At 43.3% G+C, this 24,493-nt stretch overlaps 1 protein-coding gene across 1 annotated transcript in view; it reads right to left on the bottom strand.

Annotated features, from left to right (window-relative positions):
- ATP2C2 (ATPase secretory pathway Ca2+ transporting 2) overlaps nucleotides 1–24,493 on the bottom strand; it is a 46,793-nt gene that overhangs the window by 13,584 nt on the left and 8,716 nt on the right. Inside the window, exons 3-18 of the mRNA XM_032230542.1 lie at nucleotides 22,790–22,906; nucleotides 21,869–21,958; nucleotides 20,623–20,658; nucleotides 20,466–20,527; nucleotides 18,716–18,824; nucleotides 17,947–18,096; nucleotides 14,544–14,612; nucleotides 13,200–13,275; nucleotides 12,120–12,186; nucleotides 10,543–10,667; nucleotides 8,190–8,287; nucleotides 7,443–7,544; nucleotides 6,740–6,829; nucleotides 5,156–5,257; nucleotides 2,998–3,154; nucleotides 544–714 (exon numbers count right to left, since the gene is read on the bottom strand). Coding sequence (XP_032086433.1) covers nucleotides 544–714; nucleotides 2,998–3,154; nucleotides 5,156–5,257; nucleotides 6,740–6,829; nucleotides 7,443–7,544; nucleotides 8,190–8,287; nucleotides 10,543–10,667; nucleotides 12,120–12,186; nucleotides 13,200–13,275; nucleotides 14,544–14,612; nucleotides 17,947–18,096; nucleotides 18,716–18,824; nucleotides 20,466–20,527; nucleotides 20,623–20,658; nucleotides 21,869–21,958; nucleotides 22,790–22,906 — 1,621 coding nt within the window. The remainder of the gene's footprint in view (nucleotides 1–543; nucleotides 715–2,997; nucleotides 3,155–5,155; nucleotides 5,258–6,739; nucleotides 6,830–7,442; nucleotides 7,545–8,189; nucleotides 8,288–10,542; nucleotides 10,668–12,119; nucleotides 12,187–13,199; nucleotides 13,276–14,543; nucleotides 14,613–17,946; nucleotides 18,097–18,715; nucleotides 18,825–20,465; nucleotides 20,528–20,622; nucleotides 20,659–21,868; nucleotides 21,959–22,789; nucleotides 22,907–24,493) is intronic.

Below are 24,493 nucleotides of genomic sequence, written 5' to 3'. Positions count from 1 at the left end.
ACCAAGGAAGTTGGCTTGAAGCCAGATTGAACTCCATTGGAGTTCTTGGAAAGAAGCATCCGTGCAACCTTCTTCAGAACTTCAGACAAGGACATCTGGAATGAAAATAGAGCTGGGATCCCGCAGAGTTTGACTTTTGCCATTGACGTTGGATCCTCAAAAGGTTGCAGGGCCATTGACATGCGACTTCTTTGTAGTTGACAAGGGAGGACAAAGTTGGCAAGGGAAGAGAATGCATTTCCTGAAATTATTAGCCTCTCCCTTAATGACATCAGATCATGCAGATGACAAATGGCTGAAGGTCTCTGACTTGTTAAATGAGGAGGGTAAAGCAATTTGTAATGAACAAAATAATATTGGGTTGTTGTCAATTTTCGCACGGTTGGGTTAGACGAGAAGAAAACAGCCTTGCTGTGTCTCCAACCTGAACCTTTCAGCCCGGATTCATCTTTGTTTAAGAGGGAATCAAGGTAAGGATCAAAGCAAATAGAGCATTCCCATTCTAAAAAAAACAATAATTGGTATATTTCATCCTTTGCTTACCAATGGCCCAAGCTGTTTCCAAGGCATCTCCAGTTATCATTTTCACCGCTACCCCTGAGCCGTTGAGAACTTCAACGGCTTCTTTAACACCTTCTCGTGGGGGGTCAATTATTCCAACCAGACCCAGAAAGGTTAAACCACCGAGTTCTGGGCCAGAAGCCAAGGCAAGCACTAAGAAGGGAAAAGAAGACTGGAAATAAGGATGAACCATATTACTTTCCATCTAAATTACTGGCCTCTGGAGTGGCCTGTGGAGAATTTAGAAAAATGCAGTTGGTACAGAACATTGCAACTTGATTCGCTGCTATCAGTTAGCAATAGCAATAGCGGTTAGACTTATATACCGCTTCATAGGGCTTTCAGCCTTCTCTAAGCGGTTTACAGAGTCAGCATATCGCCCCCAACAACAATCCGGGTCCTCATTTCACCCACCTCGGAAGGATGGAAGGCTGAGTCAACCTTGAGCCGGAGAGATTAGAACCGCTGAACTGCAGATAACAGTCAGCTGAAGTGGCCTGCAGTATACTGCACCCTAACCACTGCGCCACCTCGGATCATGCTTGACCCATCTTAATTCAGTTGGGTTGGCTTCCAATTTGTTTATCCATCCAAATCTTTTTTTAAAAAATACATTCTAGATTTTGGCCCTTGCCTATAAAATAAACTCTTCAGAACCAGGATATTTAAATTTAAATTCTTATGAGAACCTTCCCCTAATTTACAGTGTTTGTAAGAGGTGATGTTTTATGTCCCATTCTTGAAAGAAGGGAGGTATGATTTATTTATTTAGTTGAGACGCTTCTAGTTTGCTTCATGATGCTAAACACACTTGCAGTAATATAAAGAAAGTGTCAGTGCTACATTACAATCACCATAGTAATTAAACAATGGCATATAAAGCTTCCAACTATAATAATTCATAATCCGGTAATTGTAAACAAATTGTCAGGCTTAGCTCAGGAACACCATAAAACAAAAGTTTTAGCCAAAGTCCAGCTCTTCATTTGCTTCTGCACAATAGACAGAATCTTGCCAGATTAAACGGTTACAATTCTCACCTTCATAAATATGCCTGTATGAGAATGAATGGCAGCTCCTGGGACCAGAGTCAAGAGAGGAATCAGCCTAGAGTCTCAACATTCCCACAAGCATTCTAAATCCAACCCCTCTTACATTCAATTAATCCTTACCTAAGTCAAAATAGTTCTAATCCTTCTAATTGACTACATTCCTGTCCACAGGCATGGGCAATAAATCAGTTTAATTGGAACTTAATGTGTCGCCATGCTCTTATGCACCTGACAATATCCCGGGAGATTATAAAGGTAAAGGTTCCCTTTGCACATATATGCTAGTCGTTCCTGACTCTAGGGGGCTGGTGCTCATCTCCGTTTCAAGGCCAAAGAGCCAATGCTGTCCGAAGATGTCTCCATGGTCACGCGGCCGGCATGACTAAACACCGAAGGCGCATGGAACGCTGTTACCTTCCCACCAAAGATTGTTCCTATTTTTCTACTTGCATTTTTACGTGCTTTCGAACCGCCAAACTGCTGACTGTTCTGATAGACAAGCTCAGCGTCTTAGCCACTGAGTCACTTCATTCCTTCCAGGAGATTGTAGGGAGTGGCTATTCCAAATCTCTTTCACTGACCCAGCTCTGGGCTGTGCTGCATCTTGTGCACAAGCAGTCCTTTTAGAGTCTGGAGAGGAGCCCAATGACCACCAGCTGAGTGCAATTACCTCCTGTAATTGCTTAATTGTTCCTTATGCCTATTAGCTCTCCGGTGCTGGGCATCTAGCAACCCCTCTGCTTGGAACGTGTTCCTTCCTTCCTAGGAAACAGCCACTTCACCATAGTCCATCACATCCATAGCATCATTCATAATCCGAATGCCACACTCGAACTGCTCACATTCCTGTCTCCAATGTTCTTTGAAAGAGCTTTTGTGAGCATGGACGGGGTCTTTTCAATTGTGCTATCCTTAGTATAAGGGACGCGGTGGCTCAGTGGTTAAGATGCTGAGCTTGTCAATCAGAAAGGTCAGCAGTTTGGGGGTTCAAATCCCTAGCGCCCCGTAATAGAGTGAGCTCCTGTTACTTGTCCCAGCTTCTGCCAACCGAGCAGTTCGAAATAATGTAAAGATGCAAGTAGAAAAATAGGAACCACCTTTGTTGGGAAGGTAACAGCGTTCCCTGTGCCTTTGGCATTTAGTCATGCCGGCCACTTGATCACGGAGACGTCTTCGGACAGCCCTGGCTCTTGAAACAGAGATGAGCAACACGCCCTAGAGTCGGGAACGACTAGCACATATGTGTGAGGGGAACCTTTACCTTTACCTTTATCCTTAGTGTGGAGCTGTTTTCCTTAGACGACTAAAGACTTTTTTTGCTCAAGAACCTTCATTTGCTGAGGACGTAGGATTGGGGTAAAATGAGGCACAGGTAGGGACTGACCTCGCAAGCCAAGGGAACCCATGCGCTTTTCTTCTTGGGCGTAGGAAGCTTTCTGTTGGGGAGTCAATGGCAGAGCAATCCCTCCATTGTTGAACGTGGTGCAATGCTGCATCACCTCTTTGAAGGCCCCTTTCATGAAGTAGATGTCTTCCTGATCCTGGGAAAGGAGAAGGTGGAAGATGCCACCAAGAGAACGTTTAGAACCGTGGACCTTTTTACACCCTAAATTAAGTGGTTGGTTTGATTCTATTATACATTACTGTTCTGACCCCCCTCGTCCCACACCAACACACACTCCAAGCCAAAGATAAGTTATGGCATTTAATTAACAGACAGACAGGTCCTTGGCAGCAAACCGGCACAGACAAGCTTGGGCAGCAATCCAACACAGATAAGGCTTGGCAGCAATCCAGCCTGCCAAGCTCACAATAATGTTCTCCGACATTAGTTCCTGTGTTGACTTCTGCAAGAGGGACGTGTACACAAGCAGTCCTTTTATAGTCTGGAGAGGAGCCCAATGACCACCAGCTGAGTGCAATTACCTCCTGTAATTGCGTAATTGTTCCTTACGCCTATTAGCTCTCCGGTGCGGGGCATCCAGAAACAACTCCCTTGTCTCCTCCCCACTGCTGACGTCCGGATCACTCTCCCGTGTCTCCTCCCCACTGGTCCAAGGCTCAGGCGCCTCCTGGTGGCCAACCAGCCTCTCTGCGCCCTGCTCGGAGTTGGAACCCTGTCCAGGGTCCTCCACATCCTCCAGAGCCGACTCAGAGGGCCCCTCGCTGTCGGAGTCTGGTGGCAGCTCCAACGGCTCCTGCTGGGCCACAACACATTACATACACAATATCTTTAAAACATGGCATGCTATACCATGAGTGGTGCAGTGGCCTAGAGGTGGAGCTCCCACCTCACAATCAGGAGGCTGTGAGTTCAATCCTGGGTAGAGGCAGATAGTTCTCTCTCTCGGCACGATGAGAATATATCTGCTGAACAAAACTCCACATTGGCGACAGGAAGGGCATCTGGCCAGTAAGTACTCAGCTCTATTCAGTTGCGCTGAGTTCATCCCGCAAGGGATTGTATGATCATTAAAAGATGATGATGATGATGATGGCATGCTATACCATATTAAGAAAGAAAATATTTTGTTTCTCCATCTTAGCATGTTTCGGAGATAGCAAACCTTCATGCTAAGCTATGTCGTAGTTAATTTGATGTTGGTTTAGGATGTGGTTGCTCTGAACTAAGCTTCCTGAGAAAGCATAAATCACAATTTTAGTCCCCCAAAACCCTCTTTTATTTATACGGCTGTAAATTATGGTCATTAAGTCCGCAAGGCTTCACAAACAGCCTGTGAAGATTCGGACAGATGTCTGCTTGAGTTGCCATAGTATTTCAGGGGAAGATTGATAAACACCCACCTTATCTTCCCTGGAATGCTGCCAGAGACCTAATTGCCAAATGCAGAGCAAGGCCAAACTTAGCACACAAACAGAACTTCTCAAAGCTTGAACCGACCAGATGAACTAATTGCTTCCTGCAAAAGCTCACGTCCCAGTCACTCCTCTTTTATGTCTTATGGGAGGGGCCAATCATCTCCAAGCCTTACTCCCAAGTTGACCTTGTTTTCTTAATTGTTCTTGCCTTCTGGCAGCTCTGCGCATGTACACACTGGGAACAGGCTCCCGTTGTTCTTCTGCCTCACTGATGTCAGGCTCCAGAGGCTCTGGAGGCAGCTGATAATTGCCAGACGGCCCTGGCCCCCTCTCTGCCTCCGACACAGAGCCCTCATCAGAGCCTTCTCCAGACACCAGGACTGGCCCATGTTCCTCCCCAACCTCCTCACTGTCCGAATCTCCTGCTGGCCACTGGTGGGCCACAACAGTGGTTTGAATTCCACAAGAATATAGGAAAACTGAGCACCGTGTTTCGAAAGTCCTCTGGGTTTGCCGTATCCCCGACCCTTGAAGGCCATCAAGTCAATTTGGGTCAACTCTGCTGAGCTTTCCTCAAAAGGAGTTGAGAGGAAAAACCATGGGCTATAAAATTGACAACATGCCTTTAACTGGAAGAGATTCCTACCCACAAATGATTTCTTCTTGTAATTGCTAAGCTTGGAGGCAGCTAAAACCCACACAGTTTACTTTCGTATGTATACCTGATTTTTCGAAGCACACTTCACAGCCATCCATTTTTGCTCTGAGCTAAAGGGGATTTCTTTTGTCCGCAGGTAACGATCGTTTATATCACCCAGGTCCATCTAAAGCAGATAAGAGAAGGACAGAATGTCAACCGTGACCCGACAAAAGCGCGCCGACAAAACCGTGTCACTAAAACCGCGATGTCATCAACGCGCTGACAACAGGCGCGGCAACAACAGCATGGCGACAGAAGGGCGCTTTACAACAGCGCGCCGACAAAAGGGCGATTTAAGTTAAGGTAAGGGTTAGGTTTAGGGTTAGGTTTAGGGTTAGGTTTAGTTTTACAGCGCGCTTCTGTTGCTGCGCTCTTGTCGCCGCGATTCAGCGCTCATTCATCGGAGCGCTTTAGAACTTGCGGTTTTGTCCCCGCGGTTTAGTCGGGCGCGGTTTTGTCGTTCGCCCTTTTGTCGGTGAACCAATGTCAACACGAATTCATTACTCAGGACTATTGTTTGAACTAGAGTAGATCAATACAAATCAAATAATTTAACAACCGGTTCTCTGCCCTAATGACCAGCTGGGTAGGCGGGGCTCGGTGGTCAAGTGATCATGTGGGCGTGGCCAAGTCACTGTCACTCAGGTGGATGGGCACTTCGCCTTAGCTGTTACAATGTAATAAGGGTTAACCGGAGAGTCAGTTTCTGTAAGCAGGGCAATCAAGATGAGGCTGGAAGCAACACCAGAATGTTTCCTTCCTGCCTTCCTTACAGGATTAGCCCTGTAAAGTGGAATAAAACAAAAGGAGATTTCTTCCAACAATCGGTTCTCTGAACTACTTAGAAAGTTACCAACCGGTTCTCCCAAATAGGTGCGAACTGGCTGAATCCCACCACTGGTGGGGGGGTCAAGATTATGTGGCGTTATTCAAATTCATTGGATATTGCGTGTGCCCAATGCATGTGTGTATTTTTTTTAATATAAAGTTTTGTTTTTGTTTTTTGTTATCTATATACAATTATAGGTATACATTCACATAGTTATTATTCTTTTTTTTTACATTCATGGTTCTTATACAGTTGTCATTCCATTTAAAACAAAGGCACGTGTGTATTTTTACACCGAGGTGGCGCAGTGGTTAGGGTGCAGTACTGCAGGCCACGTCAGCTGACTGTTATCTGCAGTTCAGCGGTTCTAATCTCACCGGCTGAAGGTTGACTCAGCCTTCCATCCTTCCCAGGTGGGTGAAATGAGGACCCAGACTGTGAGGGCGATATGCTGACTCTGTAAACCGCTTAGAGAGGGCTGAAAGCCCTATGAAGCGGTATATAAGTCTAACTGCTATTTCTATTGCTATTGCTAACTGACGACATTCCAATCCTTTGAAGGAAAATTAAGAAGAAATGGTGGACTCCATAATACACAGACAACTGCTTATCCTGATCGATTCATTTTTTTAAATCTCACAATCATTAGAATACTAAATGCTAAATGTTTTCCCATCTTGACCTTTGGAGTACAGCAAGGGCCTACCTGTATGCATTTTCAGATTAAACAAAACCCAATGAAATTTAAAAATATGTAAGTTGTATGAAGGACCTTACCTTCATGGCCAAGGCAAGGAGGGCTCCTTCTGTGGGTTGACCCATCACTGCTGCCTTCCTGATCATGGCGTTGTTGGCGACACAACCAGCCTGCAAAAGTTTCATTCCAGCTTTTAGGGAGTGCAGAAAGTGGTGAACGAATCACAGCTCTGGGTTCAACTTGATTCGAGCATGAGCTCTCAAACCGTGAGCCAGTCCTCGAAAGTTAACCTTCCTCCAATAAATAAACACTTTGCGCGTCACGAAATTTTGCTTTACTTTAAAGGAACCTCTTAAGAAAAGAAGAACAGCATATCTCCAGCAATCTGTTATTGGCTGCAAATATGTTGTCGTTTATAGGGGAAACCATTTTTGTGGACAGAACTTTTTTTTAAAAAAAATACGGATTGAGATTTAGATGGTAAAGCTTTTCTGTTCAGCATGGACTTTTAAAAAAATGCTCAGTTCATGTCTTTTATTCCCAATTAGAGTTTCTATCCTATTCTTGTTGTTCAAGGTCCTTCAGCTGCCCCAGAGGCCTTGGAAATGATTTTATAAGTAAATAAAAATATTTTATGCATGCCTCAGGACTGGAAATGAAACTTCACAAGCAGCATTCTGATATTCTGAAAATGCTGCGTTTGTTTTCATCCCTCAAGGCACTGTTACTAGTAATAACAGGTTATCGGAATAACCTGTTATTTGAAGTAATCAAATAATTTACCTCCACAAGTTTTCCCACTGAGATGTTTGAAAATCCTTTGACGACTTCTTTAGATGGCAAAAGGCACACGCTCCCTTCTCTGTTATATCCAACTCCACTCACCTGGAAGAATATAAACCAGTGAGAAGGAATGTAAAGAAATAGCCCAAGGAACAGCCAACCATTTCTATCTACATTACAAAGATGAAATCTTGATTAGAACTCAGTTCTCTCTTTTGAAAGAATTTGGACAATGGGAAAAGTCATAAATCAAGGAAATTTGGGATGGAAACAAATAATTAGTGCCTGTGAGTAGGACAGGTATATAAAAGTAAAGGTTCCCCTCGCACATATGTGCTAGTAATTCCCGACTTTAAGGGGCAGTGCTCATCTCCATTTCATAGCCGAAGAGCCAGCGCTGTCCGAAGACGTCTCCGTGGTCATGTGGCCGGCATGACTCAATGCCGAAGGCGCACGGAACGCTGTTCCCTTCCCACCAAAGGTGGTTCCTATTTTTCTACTTGCACTTTTTACGTGCTTTCGAACTGCTAGGTTGGCAGAAGCTGGGACAAGTCACGGGAGCTCGAACGGGAGAATTTGAACCGCCGAACTTCCGACCTTTCGATCGACACCCTCAGCATCTTGACCACTGAGCCACCACGTTCCCTAGGACAGGTATGGACCACATTACAAAAATATCCAGTCTAAGGCATTAGACAAGAATGGCTAAGATGAAACCCATTAGTGCTGAGGAAACATCTGGAGTACCTCTGCCTTAAATCCATCGGAGGTCACAAGCTGAGTCACAGTCATCTCGTTGGTTGTCAGAGTTCCAGTCTTATCAGAGCAAATCACATTGCAACAGCCTGAGAAGGAAGAATTTGTCCAAACTGGGTCTTATGTTAGTAACTGAGGCGGACCCTCCAATTACCAAAGAATTAAGTTGTCTAACTTTTTTATATTTATATTTATGTATTATCGCAAGAGATCAGTTGGCAAAATGAAAGGGTGGCTAGGCAGAAGGATAAGAGTTTTGGATGAGATTTCTGAATGCTGCAGGAAATAAACACTGTTATCAAATAAATATTGTTATCATTAACCCCATAACGGCACAGGTCAGCTAACCCTGAAAGACACGTCTTCCAATCTTAAAACAAGAAGTTTAGAGTCATTGATTCGTTTTTTTCAAAAGGACAAAAAGAAATGTAGAAAAGATGTGGAGACTCCAGAAAGAGTGCAGAGATAATTAGGGGACTGGAGACTAAAACATATGAAGAACGGTTGCAGGAACTCGGTATGTCTAGTTTCATGAAAAGAAGGACTAAGGGAGACATGATAGCAGCATTCCAATATCTCAGGGGTTGCCACAAAGAAGAGGGAGTCCAGCTATTCTCCAAAGCACCAGAAGACACGTGGAAATGGATAGAAAATAATTTAGGAGAGAAGCAACCTAGAACTAAGGAGAAATTCCCTGACCTTGAGAACAGGTAATTAGTAGAAAAACTTACCTCCCGAAGTGGTGGATGCTCTAACTCTGAAGGTTTTAAAGGAGAGAAGGGACATTTGCCTGAAGCAGAGTCCCTGGAGATTGGACTAGAAGACATCCAAAGTCCCTTCCAAAACTGTTATTCTGTATTCTATTTGACCCAGTCTAACTATTTGTCTGAAATGGTTTAGGGTTTCCTGCCCAAGATCTCCAAGGCCCCTTCCAACTCTATTTTATTCTATTCTATTTCTATTCTATTCTATTTCTATTCTATTTCTATTCTATTTCTATTCTATTTCTATTCTATTTCTATTCTATTTCTATTCTATTTCTATTCTATTTCTATTCTATTTCTATTCTATTTCTATTCCTATTCTATTCTATTCTATTCTATTCTATTTCTATTCTATTTCTATTCCTATTCTATTCTATTTTCTGTCTTAGGGTGGCAATGTAGGTAAACTTCACGAGACCCACCAGAAAAGATGGCCACCTCATATCAGAGGCCACCTAAAAGATTTATCCTATATGTCTGCCCCCATTTAAAAACCACTAAGCCAGCAGCCATCAATTCCCTCTTGTGCTAGAAAATGTTATTAATTTTATCGCCTTCATCTAACCTTCTCCCAACGTGATTCTGAAGGGTTATTATCTCCAGGAAAACCTATATCGTTTGCAATTTGCAGACTGCTTGAACTAATAAAAGATATCTTCTCGGGTCTAAATCATGAGGAGGAATCACTAATTCTTCTCTCTACCTGGAATTAATGTCCTCTGGTCAGGAGCACTCATTGTATTGTCTATTTTCATTTGCTTCTTATGGTAGTCCCCCCCCTCCTATAAATGTCTAACAGATGGCCATTCCAGGCTTTTAATATTAGATCTGTACCCTCCTAGAGACTTTTTAAATTATGTTCTCTTCAGCGTTCCTGAAATCCAGTGATCATTCTTCAAATTATGCCCTCCAAGCAGTCTTGGGGATTACAGAAAATGCTGCATTTAACCTCTTTTACTGGGGAAGGAAGGAAGGAAGGAAGGAAGGAGGGAAGGAAGGAAGGAAACAGAAGGAACAGGGGGAGTGAAGGAAGCGAGAAGGATTAAATGAAAGAAGAAAAATTAAGGAAGGAGAAAGAAGTGTGCAATTTTTAAAATACGTGAGTGCTGCTCATGCATTTAAAATACATTCCTTCAGTTAATTATGAAGGAAAAAATTAAATCTGAACATTTCTCCTTTTTCAGATTATTTATTGGCGTATCCATCCCTTTGCAAATGCAAGTCTCTGAAGAAATGTATTGCCAAACTTTAAAGCTCTTTAGTATTTTTCCAAATGAAAAATTTGCTCCATATACTACCAAGAAGTATTTTAACATATCCCACACAGAAATTCAAGCCAATCTGATAATTTTAAATGAATACTGCTTTCAAAAATAGCTACGTACAGTTCTATTCGTAATGAGGAAGACCCGGAAGACGAAGGACAAACTTTAAAATTAATATCAGCGCTCATGGAATCACCTTAATTAAAATAATAGAAACTGTCACAGTTGAATTAACCTGGGTGCTAGTAAATTCAATTGCAGGATATTCCCTATTATTACCAGTTTTACCCACAACATGGAATTGTTCCGACTCACCTAGAGTTTCCACTATGGGCAACTTCTTCACGATGACTTGCTTCTTGGCCATTCTCAAGACGCCCAGTACTAGCGTCACCGTGACGACGATGGGCAGGCCTTCGGGGATGGCAGCCACCGCCAAGCTGCGCACACACAATCATTTACCACTGATGTTACACACCACTACCTCTTCCTGCAAGGAAGTATACCCAAGCATCAACTTGCTCCAGAACCCTCATTCTAGAATACAGATAGAAGATTGGGCCATGACCAATGGATACGGATAAATGACCCAGGAATGCAGGGTTTTGTGGCATGTCTATTCCAGGGAAGACTATTAGGTCGAAGTTGACTTTTCAAGAAGACTTCTAGTTCTACTGTCTTGAGCAGATGTCTCTACTGTCAAGGTTCCAGGTAATGTACCCGTGGCACGACAAAACCGCGCTCGTCAAAATTGCGGTGATAAAATCGCGGCACTAAAGCCACGACGTCATCACCGCGCGTCATCACCGCCGCGACAACAGCGCGGCAACAGAAGGGCGCTTTAAAACGGCGCCGCGGCAGAAAGCCGACTTCAATTAAGGTAAGCGTTAGGATTAGGTTTAGGGGTTTGTTTTAGGGTTAGGGTTAGGGTTAGGTTTAGGGTACTGAGTGCTTGGGAATGCGTGAATTTGCCCTCCGCGATTATGTCATCGCGGTAGGGTCGCGTTTTTCCTTAGCGCTTAGAACGGCGCGAATTAGTCTTCGCGCTTATGTCTCCACAGATAAGGGCTTCGCGGATTTGTGGTGGAACCAATGTACCCATTAATGTCAGAACTCCGAGGCAGGGAGATTCCTCAAAGAACAATTTATTTGGATACCTCATATTGGCACAACTGGTGAAAACCGACTCTGAAAGTTCCCACGGTTTCCACCTGATTAAAAGTGAAAGTTTCCCCCTTTCCCCAAGTCATAGGTCACATTATCCAGTAGAGGTGCTGGATGATTGCTTGGTTACTTTGCTCCTCCTCTCCCAGCCACCTGTTGGAATGACCTTGGTACCCGCAAGAAAACCTTTTGTTTTGACTGAAAAACCCTAGCTTCCTATTTCCCCTTCCCTGTCCCCTCTTCTGTCTTGTGGAAACCCTGAAGCCACAAAAATGTCAGCCAGGTCCGCTTCAGGGTTGAGAATTGTTGGGAATTGTCATACAATATATCCAGAGGAAGCCAGTTAGAAAAAAAAAATCTATTGAAATTTATTAAAGATGAGAAGACTTTTGAGAACATCCGTCCTCTGCACTGGTCTTAAATTAGAGGCTGGACAGCACAGGAATTTCTTCACTGAGCTGGAAGTCCATTAGCTATGTCCCTTTTTGACTCTATGAGAAAGTTTGCATGTCACACTGATTCATAACATGGTATATCTGGCTTTGACCTAGCATGATGAGTGATTCCCAACTACTGTGGATTCCCTGAAGTCATAATCAAGTCATCATGATTTTTTTAACCAAGTATAGTTCAACAAAACCAAGTCTCAGCAAGTCAACTCGGCTTCGGGACATTTGATAATTCAACATGCTACGCCTACATGTGGAAGAAATCTCTCTCAAACTTACCTCACTCCAATGGTGAACATATCAAGGAGATGTTTCCCTTGCAGCCAGCCGATCAGCATGAGTAAACCTTGAAAAACATTGATACCATCCCTATTTATTCCATCGCATCACAGATCTGGCAAAGTAACCGAGGCCTTGCTAAAAAAAATAGCTTATTTTTCTGATCGTACCCACAAACATAATTTTGTGGCTCCCCAGTGACAAGCAGAGCTGGCAGCAGATTCGGACAGTGAGGAGGTTGGGGAGGAACATGGGCCAGTCCTGGTGTCTGGAGAAGGCTCTGATGAGGACCCTGTGTCGGAGGCAGAGAGGGGGCCAGAGCCCTATGCCAGTTATCAGCTGCCTTCAGAGTCAGACATCAGTGAGGCAGAGGAACAGCTGGAGCCTGTTCCCAGTGTGCACATGCGCAGAGTGGCCAGACGAAGAGAACATCTAAAGAACAGGGGTCGACTAGGGAGGAAGGCCACAGGTGGACGGTAAATAGCCCCTCCCAGAAGAAATAAAACAGGAGCAAAAGGGGAGTGGAGTTTGCAGGAGACAATTAGTTCGCTTCATTGGTTCGTGGCCCTTCCAAGACTCCTTGCCAAGTTTCGCATATATTGGCCTGGCAGCTCTCCAAGCCAGATTGGGTCTGTGACTATAAATCCTCCCTTGAAAGACTTTGCTGGATGTGAATGAGCAGAATTCACAGTAAATTAATAAAAGGGTTTTTTGTCGGGACCAGGAGTCTGCTTCATGCTCTCAGGAAGCCTCAGTCAGAACACATAAGTAGCTCAAGAGGAGAATCAAAACACCTCGTTTCATGTAATAATCTATTTCTCAACTTTCTGATCATTTAGATATGAACATCTAAAGAGGGTTATGTCAAAGCCCCCCATTTCATGTTGATCACTATTTCTCAACCTCATCAACTTAAAAGATGTGTGGACTTCAATTCTCAGAATTCCCCAGCCAACCTTGTTGAAGTCCACACATCTTCAAGTCGATGAGGTTGAGAAACACCGATGAGGACAGTGGAAGACTGAAACAGCCGATATAGTCTCCAAAGCTTTTCGAGAGAAAAAAAAAAGTAGAACTCACCAATGATCCCGAGGGAAGCAATAGTAAGCTGTTTCCCCAATTTATCCATGTTTCTCTGCAACGGGGTCTTTGGAGTCTTGATGCATTCGACCAGAAGGAAGGAAGAAATGGAGGTAGAAGGGCAAAAGACAGGAAAGAAATCTATCAAACGGATTGGCCACACAATAACAATATCACCGTATCGGCACTGGCTGCCAGTAAGCTTCCAAGTGTGACTCAAAGTGCTATTTGTCATATGTAAAGTCCTACTTGGCTCTATGTAGAGGGAATCTTGAAGAACAGGAAGAAGAGCTGTTCCCAAGGCAATGGTCAGATAAGAGGGGCTTAAATTTGGCCAATTTCAGAATGCCCCTCCTTAATTGACACAAAGATAAAGGAGATGATGGTACTAATAGAAGAGAATATTTATAGCTCATGATTGAACTGTGGGCTTCTTGGTGCCCTCTGAGTTTGGTTGTTTCCTTGTAGATGTTTCTTTAACCAACTAGGTAACATCATCAGTGCTCAGGAAGTACATTCAGAGTCGCAAGTTTCTGTTGTTATAACCGTCTAGTAGAAGTATACCTGACCTGTATAGCCATCAAGGACAAATATCTTAAAATTGTCCCTGAAATTCTAGATCCCACAGAAATTGAATGATATGCTGTCCTGGCCATAGATGGTCCACTCTAGCCTGAATTTTTGCAAGCTGTATGTGGTTGTGGCTGTAGTAGATTTACGCCAAGTTGCTGCAGCTTCCTTTTATGTTTTGTCATGTGTTGTTGCTAACTGTTCTGACCCCCCCCCCCTTCTTCGCTCGTTCACAGACGACAGTCAGACAGACTTAAAAGGAAATAACTTTATCAGTCCTGGCTCACGCTGGCTGCGAGCCCAAAATAAACATAAATAATGTCTCTGGCAAAAAGGTTACGCAGCAGAATGCAAAAACAAAGCTAATACAGCAACACCAGGTTTACAGAAAGAAAGCAAATCACTTATCCAAGTGCCTCTCACAAACAAACCACGATCGATGAACGACGAACCACGAACGAACGAATGAACGTTGACTTCTGCAACCAGGGCGTGGCCCTATCAGTCCTTTTATCTCCAGAAGACCACACTAACGAGGCCCAGCTGCATTGTTATTCCTGCATCCCAACTCAACTCACAGCAAACTTCTGCTGAGTCACAACAGCTAACTATGTCAACACCTTCCCCCCCCTCCTCCCCCCAATCTGGTCATCCTGAATGGAGTGGCAACTGAAATCTAACCCACAGGACAAATGAAGGCAGGTTTTCAAAGGAACATCTTGGCTTTGAGTTGAGAACGACATGCTCAGAGTCCGTTTCTCTGCCTTGTCTTACCTCTTCCTCTTGCATCATTTTGAAGACTTCCCCAAACTGTGAGTTTTCACCGGTTCCAATAACAATCCCCTGCAGAAGAAAAAAGAGGTTCGAAAATGGTATCTATCCAAAGGTGACTCTTTGGTTCCATTCCGAAATTCACAGTCCAAAGTTGCAGACCCTTTTCTGAAATAACGTAGGGAATCTATCACACCTTATTCTCCCCAGCCCCTTGTATACTTCCAAAACATCTGGGGGTGGGCAATTATGTAAGTTCTGCAACAACTACAAATACAACTACAAGAGAGCTGAGGTGGCGCAGTGGTTAGGGTGCAGTACTGCAGGCCACTTCAGCTGACTGTTACCTGCACTTCAGCGGTTCTAATCTCACCGGCTCAAGGTTGACTCAGCCTTCCATCCTTCCGAGGGGGGTGAAATGAGGACCCAGACTGTGGGGGCAATATATGCTGACTCTATAAACAGCTTAGAGAGGGCTGAAAGCCCTATGAAGTGGTATATAAGTCTAACTGCTATTGCTATTGCTAAATGCAATTTTAAGGGACCTCTTTTTACTGAGCTAAAAGCTTTAAATCAGGACTACTGATCTAGTAGGGTAAAGAGCCTCTCATTTTTTCTGTTTCCAAATTAATTAAATAATTTTCCTCTCCTAGCTAAAGCTTTCCCCTTCATATTAACTGTGGCATATTTTTTCCCCGTAGTAGTTGACGGCTGTAGGAACAATGAACACAAATCCATGGTGTTGGGAATATAGTTTATTCAATACACCCAATATGCTGGATTCACACAACATGTTGAACCGTGACCGAATTGTGTGGGCAAGCTTTGTACTACAAGATAACTTAAATAGGGATGGCTAGTTTATGATCCAGTGTTGTACAAAACACAGACTTTACGTCTTAAGGGAGATTTTCTCGAGAAGAAGGTCAGACTCCTAAAGTCCAGAAGAAGCTGGGATACAGGGAAGAAATCTAGATTCAGAAGTGGAGGAACCAAGACCATGGAGACATGCTCAAAAAGGAGGGTTTCTTCCCCCCTTAACAAATATATTCTTACATCTCTTTCTACTCAAGGGGATACATTGACTTCTGTGTATAGTTTTATATTTCAGAAGCTTCCACCATGCAATTCCATGGTTCACCGCTTGGGAGAGCCATCCACCAGGCCAACATCTGATGAAAAATATCAATTTTGAACCCCAGAGTGGCCCATTTCTACCGGTAGTGAATTCGGTCTCTTCTAGTTCTATAGATTTAGTTCTGGCTGATTTAGTCAGGCTTCATATTTGAGAAGGAAGGAAGCCCATCTCTTCATTGTGTGTAGGTCCTACAGCTGATGAATCAGAAAGGAACTCATCAAGCCCACAGTACAAAACCACGTAGCATCCTCAAGAGAGAACTATTTCGGAAGGTTCTCTCAAACCAAAACTATTTCTTTTGGGAATCATAAATGATAAACATAACAAGGGGGTAATCTACTATTAAGTAATTTATAATTAATAAATTATATTAATAATTAATAAGTAATTATTAAATACATATTATTACGGCAGCAAGAATTGACTTTGCCCAAAATTGGAAAAACAAGACGAGGAAGTCATTAGGAAAATTCTGATTTGTGCTGAAATGGATAAATTGACCTGGGAATTGAAGAACAAAGATGAATCAGAATATGATAAGACCTGGGATAAATTTTATCGATCGGTTGGAACAAATAAGAAAAGAGCAACGGCTAAGGTTTATAGAATGGAGATTAGAATTGTGTATGACATCGTAACAGTGAAAAGGTATAAGACGAGAACAAAGCAGCATGGATGGAAATACGACATTCTCATATTTGTAACTACTGAATAGACCGATTGCAAATAAGCATGGTGGTTATAATATTTGACTTTATATTCTAGTATGTGGGGCAAAGGCATTGCCGGGACGGTTACACCGTGTCCCGTGTTTTAATGTGGGTTTAATAAAAAAAAAAACTTTTTAATAAAAAGAAAAAAGAGGGAAGAAGGCGGGGCTTAGCAGTGAGAAGACGGAGTTTCAGGCTATTCCTGAAATTCCCCTATTCCGAAGGAATTTGGACGGGTCTTTTGGACCCTAGCTGTCCCGTAGAAGACAGTGAAAGATGAGGGGAGATCCAGTGAACTCAGAGACGATCGCAAGTCTCGGGGGTGTGTGGAATTAACCCCTCCTGCCAATTCCTCTCTGGATTAGCTGTATGCTAACCGAAACTGCAGGTTGCCCCTAAGAATGGTATGAATGGATTCAACTGGTAAGCTGATTTTATTACTCAAAGAGAGACGGTCCGTACTAAAATTTAAGCTAATTGGAACCAAAGAACAGAAGAATCTAGCGGCGAATTGTTTTTTTTTTCCTTCTAATGGATTTATGGCTGGTGGTTATTCTATCTCTTAAACGCTTTAAGGAACTCTTCAACATCTCCCCCTGACTCTTTCTAAGTGGGTTGTAAAACTAACGATCTGACACTTTTATTGCTTGGCTGTGTTAGTCTAAGATCAGATAAGATCGCATAGCTCCCAGCGTGTTTTTTTACTTGCTATCTTAGAGTTTGTAACTACGACACAACAAATCTGGAGTTAATCCTTTGTTCAAATTGTCCAGAAATAGGTCCAGGGTCTTAAAACCAGAAAAGATCATGTTGTTCCCATCCTTCAGAGCAGCAAATTACCCCGGAAGCCAGAGACAGATGAAACATCAACATTCCCAACAGCAAAGAGGGAGCTATGTCAAGGAAGAATGATTGCAATGAAAAACGCTCAGCTTGTTTTACAGCTCTCTTGGTTCAAGATATGACGAACTGATTTGGATCTCAGAGCCTCCAAACAGATGTCACCACTCCCACCTCTCAAACGCTGGGAGGAATGATGATGCTAAGGATTGACGTCCAACCAATTACTTCCACCAGACCGATTAGATCCCACAGATTAGGCCTCCTCCGAATTCCATCCGCCGGCCAGTGTCGACTGGCAACTACCCGGAGGAGGGCCTTCTCTGTGGCTGCTCCGACCCTCTGGAACGAACTCCCCGTGGAGATTCGAACCCTCACCACCCTCCAGGCCTTCCGCAAAGCCCTCAAAACCTGGCTGTTCCGACAGGCCTGGGGCTAAAGAGCTGTTGCCCCCGTCTCGAATGGTATGACTGTTGTGAGTTTTAAATTATATATTGTTATGTTTGTTTTTTAAATTTTTTTGTCTGTATCCACCTTCCCCAGTTTGAGTTGTGAGCCGCCCTGAGTCCCCCTTCGGGGGGAAAAGGGCGGCATACAAATACAATAAACTGAACTGAACTGAACTGAACTGTCAAGATCTCAAACAACTCCTAGCACACACCGAACTTAAAACCCACGCCAACTCTCTTCGTGACGTGACAGACGGAGAGCCACTCACTTTAGCCTTGCCGTATCTCACAAGAGTTCCCATGAAGACCACGTTGGTGAGAGTCATTATGTCTCCTGAAGTGGCTAAGATGCCATCGTTCTTGCTACAAGGTTCCACTTCCCCAGTCAAGCTGGACTCATCCACCAGGAGATCGATCACCTTCAAAGAAAAATCAGGATAAGCGCATTGGATCACCAAATCGTTTTGAGTCCACACTGCTCTTTCATTTAAACCACCCATAGTCACTTTCTCACAAGACACGGGGTGACTACAGAAGTCAAATAAATAAATACATGAGCTTCCAAAGAGGTAGTGTTCAAATTGCGACCACATCTGGGGCCAGAATTTCCATGACCAAGCAAAGAGGTTGAGAAGTGAGTTGCGCCCAACGAATCTACAACTGGGCCTCTTTCTCCTTGAAGCTCATTTCCTTGGCCATGATGTGCTACATCTCCAAACCTTGGAGTAAGGACTCTGAAAACACTTTCCAGACACTCAGACCCAAGAGTTTTGCATGGACTTTCTCAATTCACCTACTCTTAGTGGTCCAGAATCATAAGAACCGCTGACATGGGGCTGTCTGTTGAATTTTATTTCAGCTTGTCTCACGTGATCACATGCTTATAGGGCAGTGTTTCTCAACCTTGGTGACCTTAAGTCCTGTGGACTTCAACTCCCAGAATCCTGGGAGTTGAAGTCCACAGGACTTAAAGTCACCAAGGTTGAGAAACACTGCTATAGGGGATATTCAGGACCTTGTGTGTCTCTCGAGCGTTACCTCTGTGAGTCTTATGTCCGCAGGGATGCGATCTCCAATGGCAAGGCAGACAACGTCTCCTGGCACAAGTTCTCGAGCGAGAAGATGTTGCATTTTCCCTTCTCTCAGGCTGGATTTACAGAGAGACACAGACGAAATGCTAGGTGTTACACATGGCATAGCACAATTGTGAATGGAATGTGGATGAAGATAGGAAGGAAAGGAGGAAGGATGAATACATACATACATACATACATACATACATACATACATAAAATCAGCAGGTTCTGACCAGTTCTGGAGAACCAGTAGCAGAAATTTTGAGTAGTTAGCAATAGCAATAGCAGTTAGACTTATATACCGCTTCATAGGGCTTTCATCCCTCTCTAAGTGGTTTACAGAGTCAGCATATTGCTCCCACAGTCTGGGTCCTCATTTCACCCACTTCGGAAGGATGGAAGGCTGAGTCAACCTTGAGCCGGTGAGATTAGCAATAGCAATAGCAGTTAGACTTATATACCGCTTCATAGGGCTTTCAGCCTTCTCTAAGCGGTTTACAGAGTCAGCATATCACCCCCACACTCTGGGTCCTCATTTCACCCACCTCGGAAGGATGGAAGGCTGAGTCAACCTTGAGCCGGTGAGATTTGAACCGCCGAACTGCAGATAACAGTCAGCTGAAGTGGCCTGCAGTACTGCACCCTAACCACTGCGCCACCTCGGCTCTATAACCGGCAAATGCCACCTCTGACTGTCTCCACCCCCATCTATTCTCTGCTTCCTGAGTCTCAGCTGATTGGGAGGGAATGGGAATTTTGCAGTATCCTTCCCCTGGAGTGAGGAGGGAATGGGAATTTTGCAGTATCCTTTCCCTGGAGTGGGGAGGGAATGGGAATTTTGCAGTATCCTTCCCCTGGAGTGAGGAGGGAATGGAGATTTTGCAGTATCCTTGCCATGCCACGCCTACCAAGCCACACCCCCAAAACTAGTAGTGAAAAATGTTGAATCCCACCACTGGTATGTATGTATATATTATATGTTTGTGTGTATGTGTGTATGTATGTATATGTGTATGTGTAATACCTCTGAAACATATACACACAAACATAAACACGCAAATACACACACACACACAGAGATCAGATAGATAAATCACCAATACTGATAAGGAAGCCGGAGTTTTTCATCGTTGTTCACATTCAGCCAGCAGAGAGGATGATCCATAGGCAAGAAGTTGGAGCAACTGGCCAGCTGAGTACAAGAAGCTCAGCTGCTGATAGTTCCTTGAGCAGAATTCAGAAGTTGCATGAAGTTTGTCTGCAAAGATGGGGGCCAGAAGTCTTCCAAAGCAGAAAGGAAGAGAAGAAGGGGCCGTATGTAAGAGCCGAGGTGGCGCAGTGGGTAGAGTGCAATACTGCAGGCTACTTCAGCTGACTGTTATCTGCAGTTCGGCGGTTCAAATATCACCAGGCTCAAGGTTGACTCAGCCTTCCATCCTTCCGAGGTGGGTGAAATGAGGACCCAGGCCAGCTGACTGTTATCTGCAGTTCGGCGGTTCAAATCTCACCAGGCTCAGGGTTGACTCAGCCTTCCATCCTTCCGAGGTGGGTGAAATGAGGAGCCGGATTGTTGTTGGGGGCAATATGCTGACTCTTTAAACCGCTTAGAGAGGGCTGAAAGCCCTATGAAGCGGTATATGTCTAACTGCTAACTGCTATTGCTATGTACTCCCATCTCCAGGAGTGAGTTACCTTCCAAGGATCCTGCTTACCAGCTGCATTCTGGTGGAACTAACTTGTTCAGTTCTTCCAGCGATTTTTCAGAGCGATACTCCTGCAGGAAGAGAAGCACAACTGACATGACTTCACGGATGGCTGCTGCGACTACTACTAACAGTAATCATAATCCAAGGTGGACAATCATCGTACCTGGACAAACGCTACTGTGACAACGATGATGACAGCCTATTGGGGAAGAAAAGACGGAAGTTGGCAGAGAAATCAGACATATTTTTAATGCCAATAAACGGTTCTGGCAAACCCCATCACAACTATCTGGATATAATAATTAACTGCAGTTTTTTTTTCCAAAGGGTGCAAACATTCTCAATTGTTTTCCCTTCAAGTATGTGGAAGTCATTCACAGAACCCATCTAAGAGAAGCAAAAGATGGAGGGATTTTATTAGAAAGTAGCTGATAACCCAGCATTGCCCAAGTATTTATTCATCCCGATCCTCTATTAGACAGGAATGGCGATGTCAAACGGCAACGTAAGTGCAGAATGTGCTGCCCTCCCTCCTTCCATGAACGTCACCACAATTCCTGGAGAGGCGATGGCAAGATCAACTTCTCCCTGAGCCCTGATTTTGAATTAGTTAAAAATGTTTTCCCTCTGCTCCCAGAAATGTAATTTCTAATGTTGGATTTCCTCCCCCTTACCAGAGGGAGCCCTCTTGTGGAGTACTATGAAGCCGTTACCATGGCAACTCCATTGCGCTGTGCAGTAGAAGCCATTTAAGGCAGTACGGTAGAAGCCATTTTAAGGCACAACAGGCTGCATCTTAACAGAACACACACCCCTTGGGGTGTTGGGGTGTCTTATCCCCAAAGTATTTTTTTTCAAGAGAGTAAGTCATCTGTGTACCAAGTTTGGTTGAAATTGTTCAAGGCATTCCAGAGTTATGCTGGAACACACACAGAGAGCGATAGATAGATAGATAGATAGATAGATAGATAGATAGATAGATAGATAGATAGATAGATAGAGATAGGGATAGATAAATAGATAGATAGAGATAGATAGATAGAGATATAGATAGATAGATAGAGAGAGAGAGAGAGAGAGAGAGAGAGCTAGAGATATAGATATAGATGATAGATAGATAGATAGATAGATAGATAGATAGATAGATAGATAGATAGATAGAGATATAGAGATAGATAGATAGATAGAAATAGACAGAGATAGATAGATAGAGATAGATAGATAGATGATAGATGATAGATAGATAGATAGATAGATAGATAGATAGATAGATAGATAGATATAGATAGATGATAGATAGATAGATTCTTAGATTTTTTTTCATCTTGTTGTTTGGCAATGTTCCCTTCTGATTGTGCTGAGGCCAAGAGTTGCAGAAGCCATGCTTCCTTTGGAGAGAAGCCACGTACCATTGTAATACTCACGGCATCTTCATACTCTTTAGTAATCAGACTAACCACAGCAGAAGCCAGGAGCAAAAGGATCAGAGGGTTCTTAAACTACAATGAGAGAAGAAAGAGTTGGTGATGAAAGTCATTCTTGTTTTCTTTGCTTTAACCGTGTATTGTGAGACAGGCTCAAATCATCCTACTTTTGATGAGTTACGTGAAGAACAATCTCTCTGGAGAATGCTATAATGCTGGGAAAGGTCGAAGGAAAGAGGAGAAGAAGACAACCCCCAGAAAGGTAGAGGGATTCAGTTCCAGGGGTTATTGGTGCATCATTGGAAGAGCTGAAGGAGCAGTTTAGGGGCAGGTCATCACAGAGAATATCGATCTATCTATATGGTCACCAGGAGTTAAAAAAAAGGCTTGATGGTCCCTCATCAATTGATCAATAGTAAGATTAAATATTGCTACACTTCACACCCAAAATTAATACAATATAGTGCAATAGCAGAGTTGGAAGGGACTTTGGAGGTCTTCTAGTCCAGTGGTCTCCAACCTTGGCAACTTTAAGACTTGTGGACTTCAACTCCCAGAGTTCCTCAGCCAGCTTTGCTCTGGGAGTTGAAGTCCACAAGTCTTAAAGTTGCCAAGGTTGGAGACCACTGTTCTAGTCCAACCCCTTGCCTAGGCAGTAAACCCTGTACCATTTCAGACAATTCATTGCAAAAGATCCAGATCTCTGCACCAACTCCAGAAGTTGTACAGCCACCTTAACCACAGATGACCCTTGAGCTTCTGGACACATTAAAAGTACACTTTTCTCTCTATCTCTTAACTTATTGGCCCATCGCTACAATCCCGTCTCAGCCTCAGAAGGAATATTGTGTCTACACCACTTTGCCACCACAAGTCACACGTTTCTCTGCTGCTAAAATGCGCTACCTGGTCAAGGTATTTCTTCCACACCGGTTCAGTATTATCTGCCACAAGTTCATTCCAACCATGCTTGACTCTGCGGTGCAGCACTGAGAATTCTGAAAGTCCTCTCTCCAAGTCAACCTGGAAGAGACACCAACGAGCAAAGGACTAGGATCAAGACTTTTGGTCAAAACTGGCTTGGCGCAATGGAGCTAAACATCTCTGTCAACAAACAAACTGACTTTGATCAGACAAGCTACCATTTTTTTTTGACATTTGGGTTTCCTAGTGCTTGGCCCCACCATCGTTCACACCTAGAAGAGTGCTGCTCAAGCTTGGCTGGCTGGGGAACTCTGGGCGTTGAAGTCCAATTCTGGGAGTTGAAGGTGATAGTCCATCTTAACGTTGAGAAGGTTGAAAAACACTGGTCTACTAGAAGAACTTTTCAAAATGGGGAAACTTTGCTCTGCACGTAATGTCTACCAGGAAGTAGGAACCCAGATGGTCAGAGCTGCAAAGCACATAACATCCTAGGGAAGAAGCCTTCTCCTTCCACCTCACTCAAGGCAGGAGAGATAAGTACATGGAGATCCAATCTGTTAGCCTTCTAACATAATTCTGGTTGGGGCCAATGTGTCTTATCTTCATTCCAACACTTGAACTGAGGTAGCCTAGATAAAACACTTCACCAGCTTGCAAGCTGACTTGAGTGTGTGTGTGTGTGTGTGTGTGTGTGTGTTTATGCGTACAATGAGATTTGAAATGTCACCTTTGCTATTTGCCTCGTAAATTCAAAAGAAAGGTGTGCCGTTATTATTTATTATACTTATTAGTAACCTATGATTATCTATAATGAGCCGAGGTGGCGCAGTGGTTAGGGTGCAGTACTGCAGGCCACTTCAGCTGACTGTTATCTGCAGTTCAGCGGTTCTAATCTCACCGGCTCAAGGTTGACTCAGCCTTCCATCCTTCTGAGGTGGGTGAAATGAGGACCCGGATTGTTGGGGGCAATATGCTGACTCTGTAAACCGCTTAGAGAGGGCTGAAAGCCCTATGAAGCGGTATATAAGTCTAACTGCTATTGCTATTGCTATTATTTATTATACTTATTAGTAACTTATGATTATCAATAAGTGTTGTACCTTATGATTCGTGACGAATGTATCTTGTCTTTTTATACACTGAGAGCATCTGCACCAAAGACAAATTCCTTGTGTGTCCAATCACACTTGGCCAATAAAGAATTCTATTCTATTCTATCCATATTCTATTCTATTCTATTCTTTCCATATTCTATGGAAATTGTGCGTCCAATCACACTTGGCCAATAAAGAATTCTATTCTATTCTATTCTATTCTATTCTATTCTATTCTATTCCATCCATATTCTATTCTATTCTATCCATATTCTATTCTATTCTATCCATATTCTATTCTATTCTATTCTTTCCATATTCTATTCTATTCTATCCATATTCTATTCTATTCTATCCATATTCTATTCTATCCATATTCTATTCTATTCTATTCTATTCTATTCTATTCTATTCTATTCTACTCTTTCCATATTCTATTCTTTCCATATTCTAACTGCTTTTCATTTTCCACCGTGACAAAAGGGAAAGAGGCAGTGAATCAAAATCATCATTAGGGGAAAAAGATCACAATCCGTGTTTATTCCTATAAACCTCCTTATTCACACAGAACTTGCACTGGCTTGAATCTTTG

The sequence above is a fragment of the Thamnophis elegans genome, chromosome 14 (genome assembly GCF_009769535.1).
Source record: "Thamnophis elegans isolate rThaEle1 chromosome 14, rThaEle1.pri, whole genome shotgun sequence".
Taxonomy (NCBI): domain Eukaryota; kingdom Metazoa; phylum Chordata; class Lepidosauria; order Squamata; family Colubridae; genus Thamnophis; species Thamnophis elegans.
The sequence above is the reverse complement of the archived record's forward strand: the minus strand, read 5'-3'. Positions and strand labels throughout refer to the sequence as shown.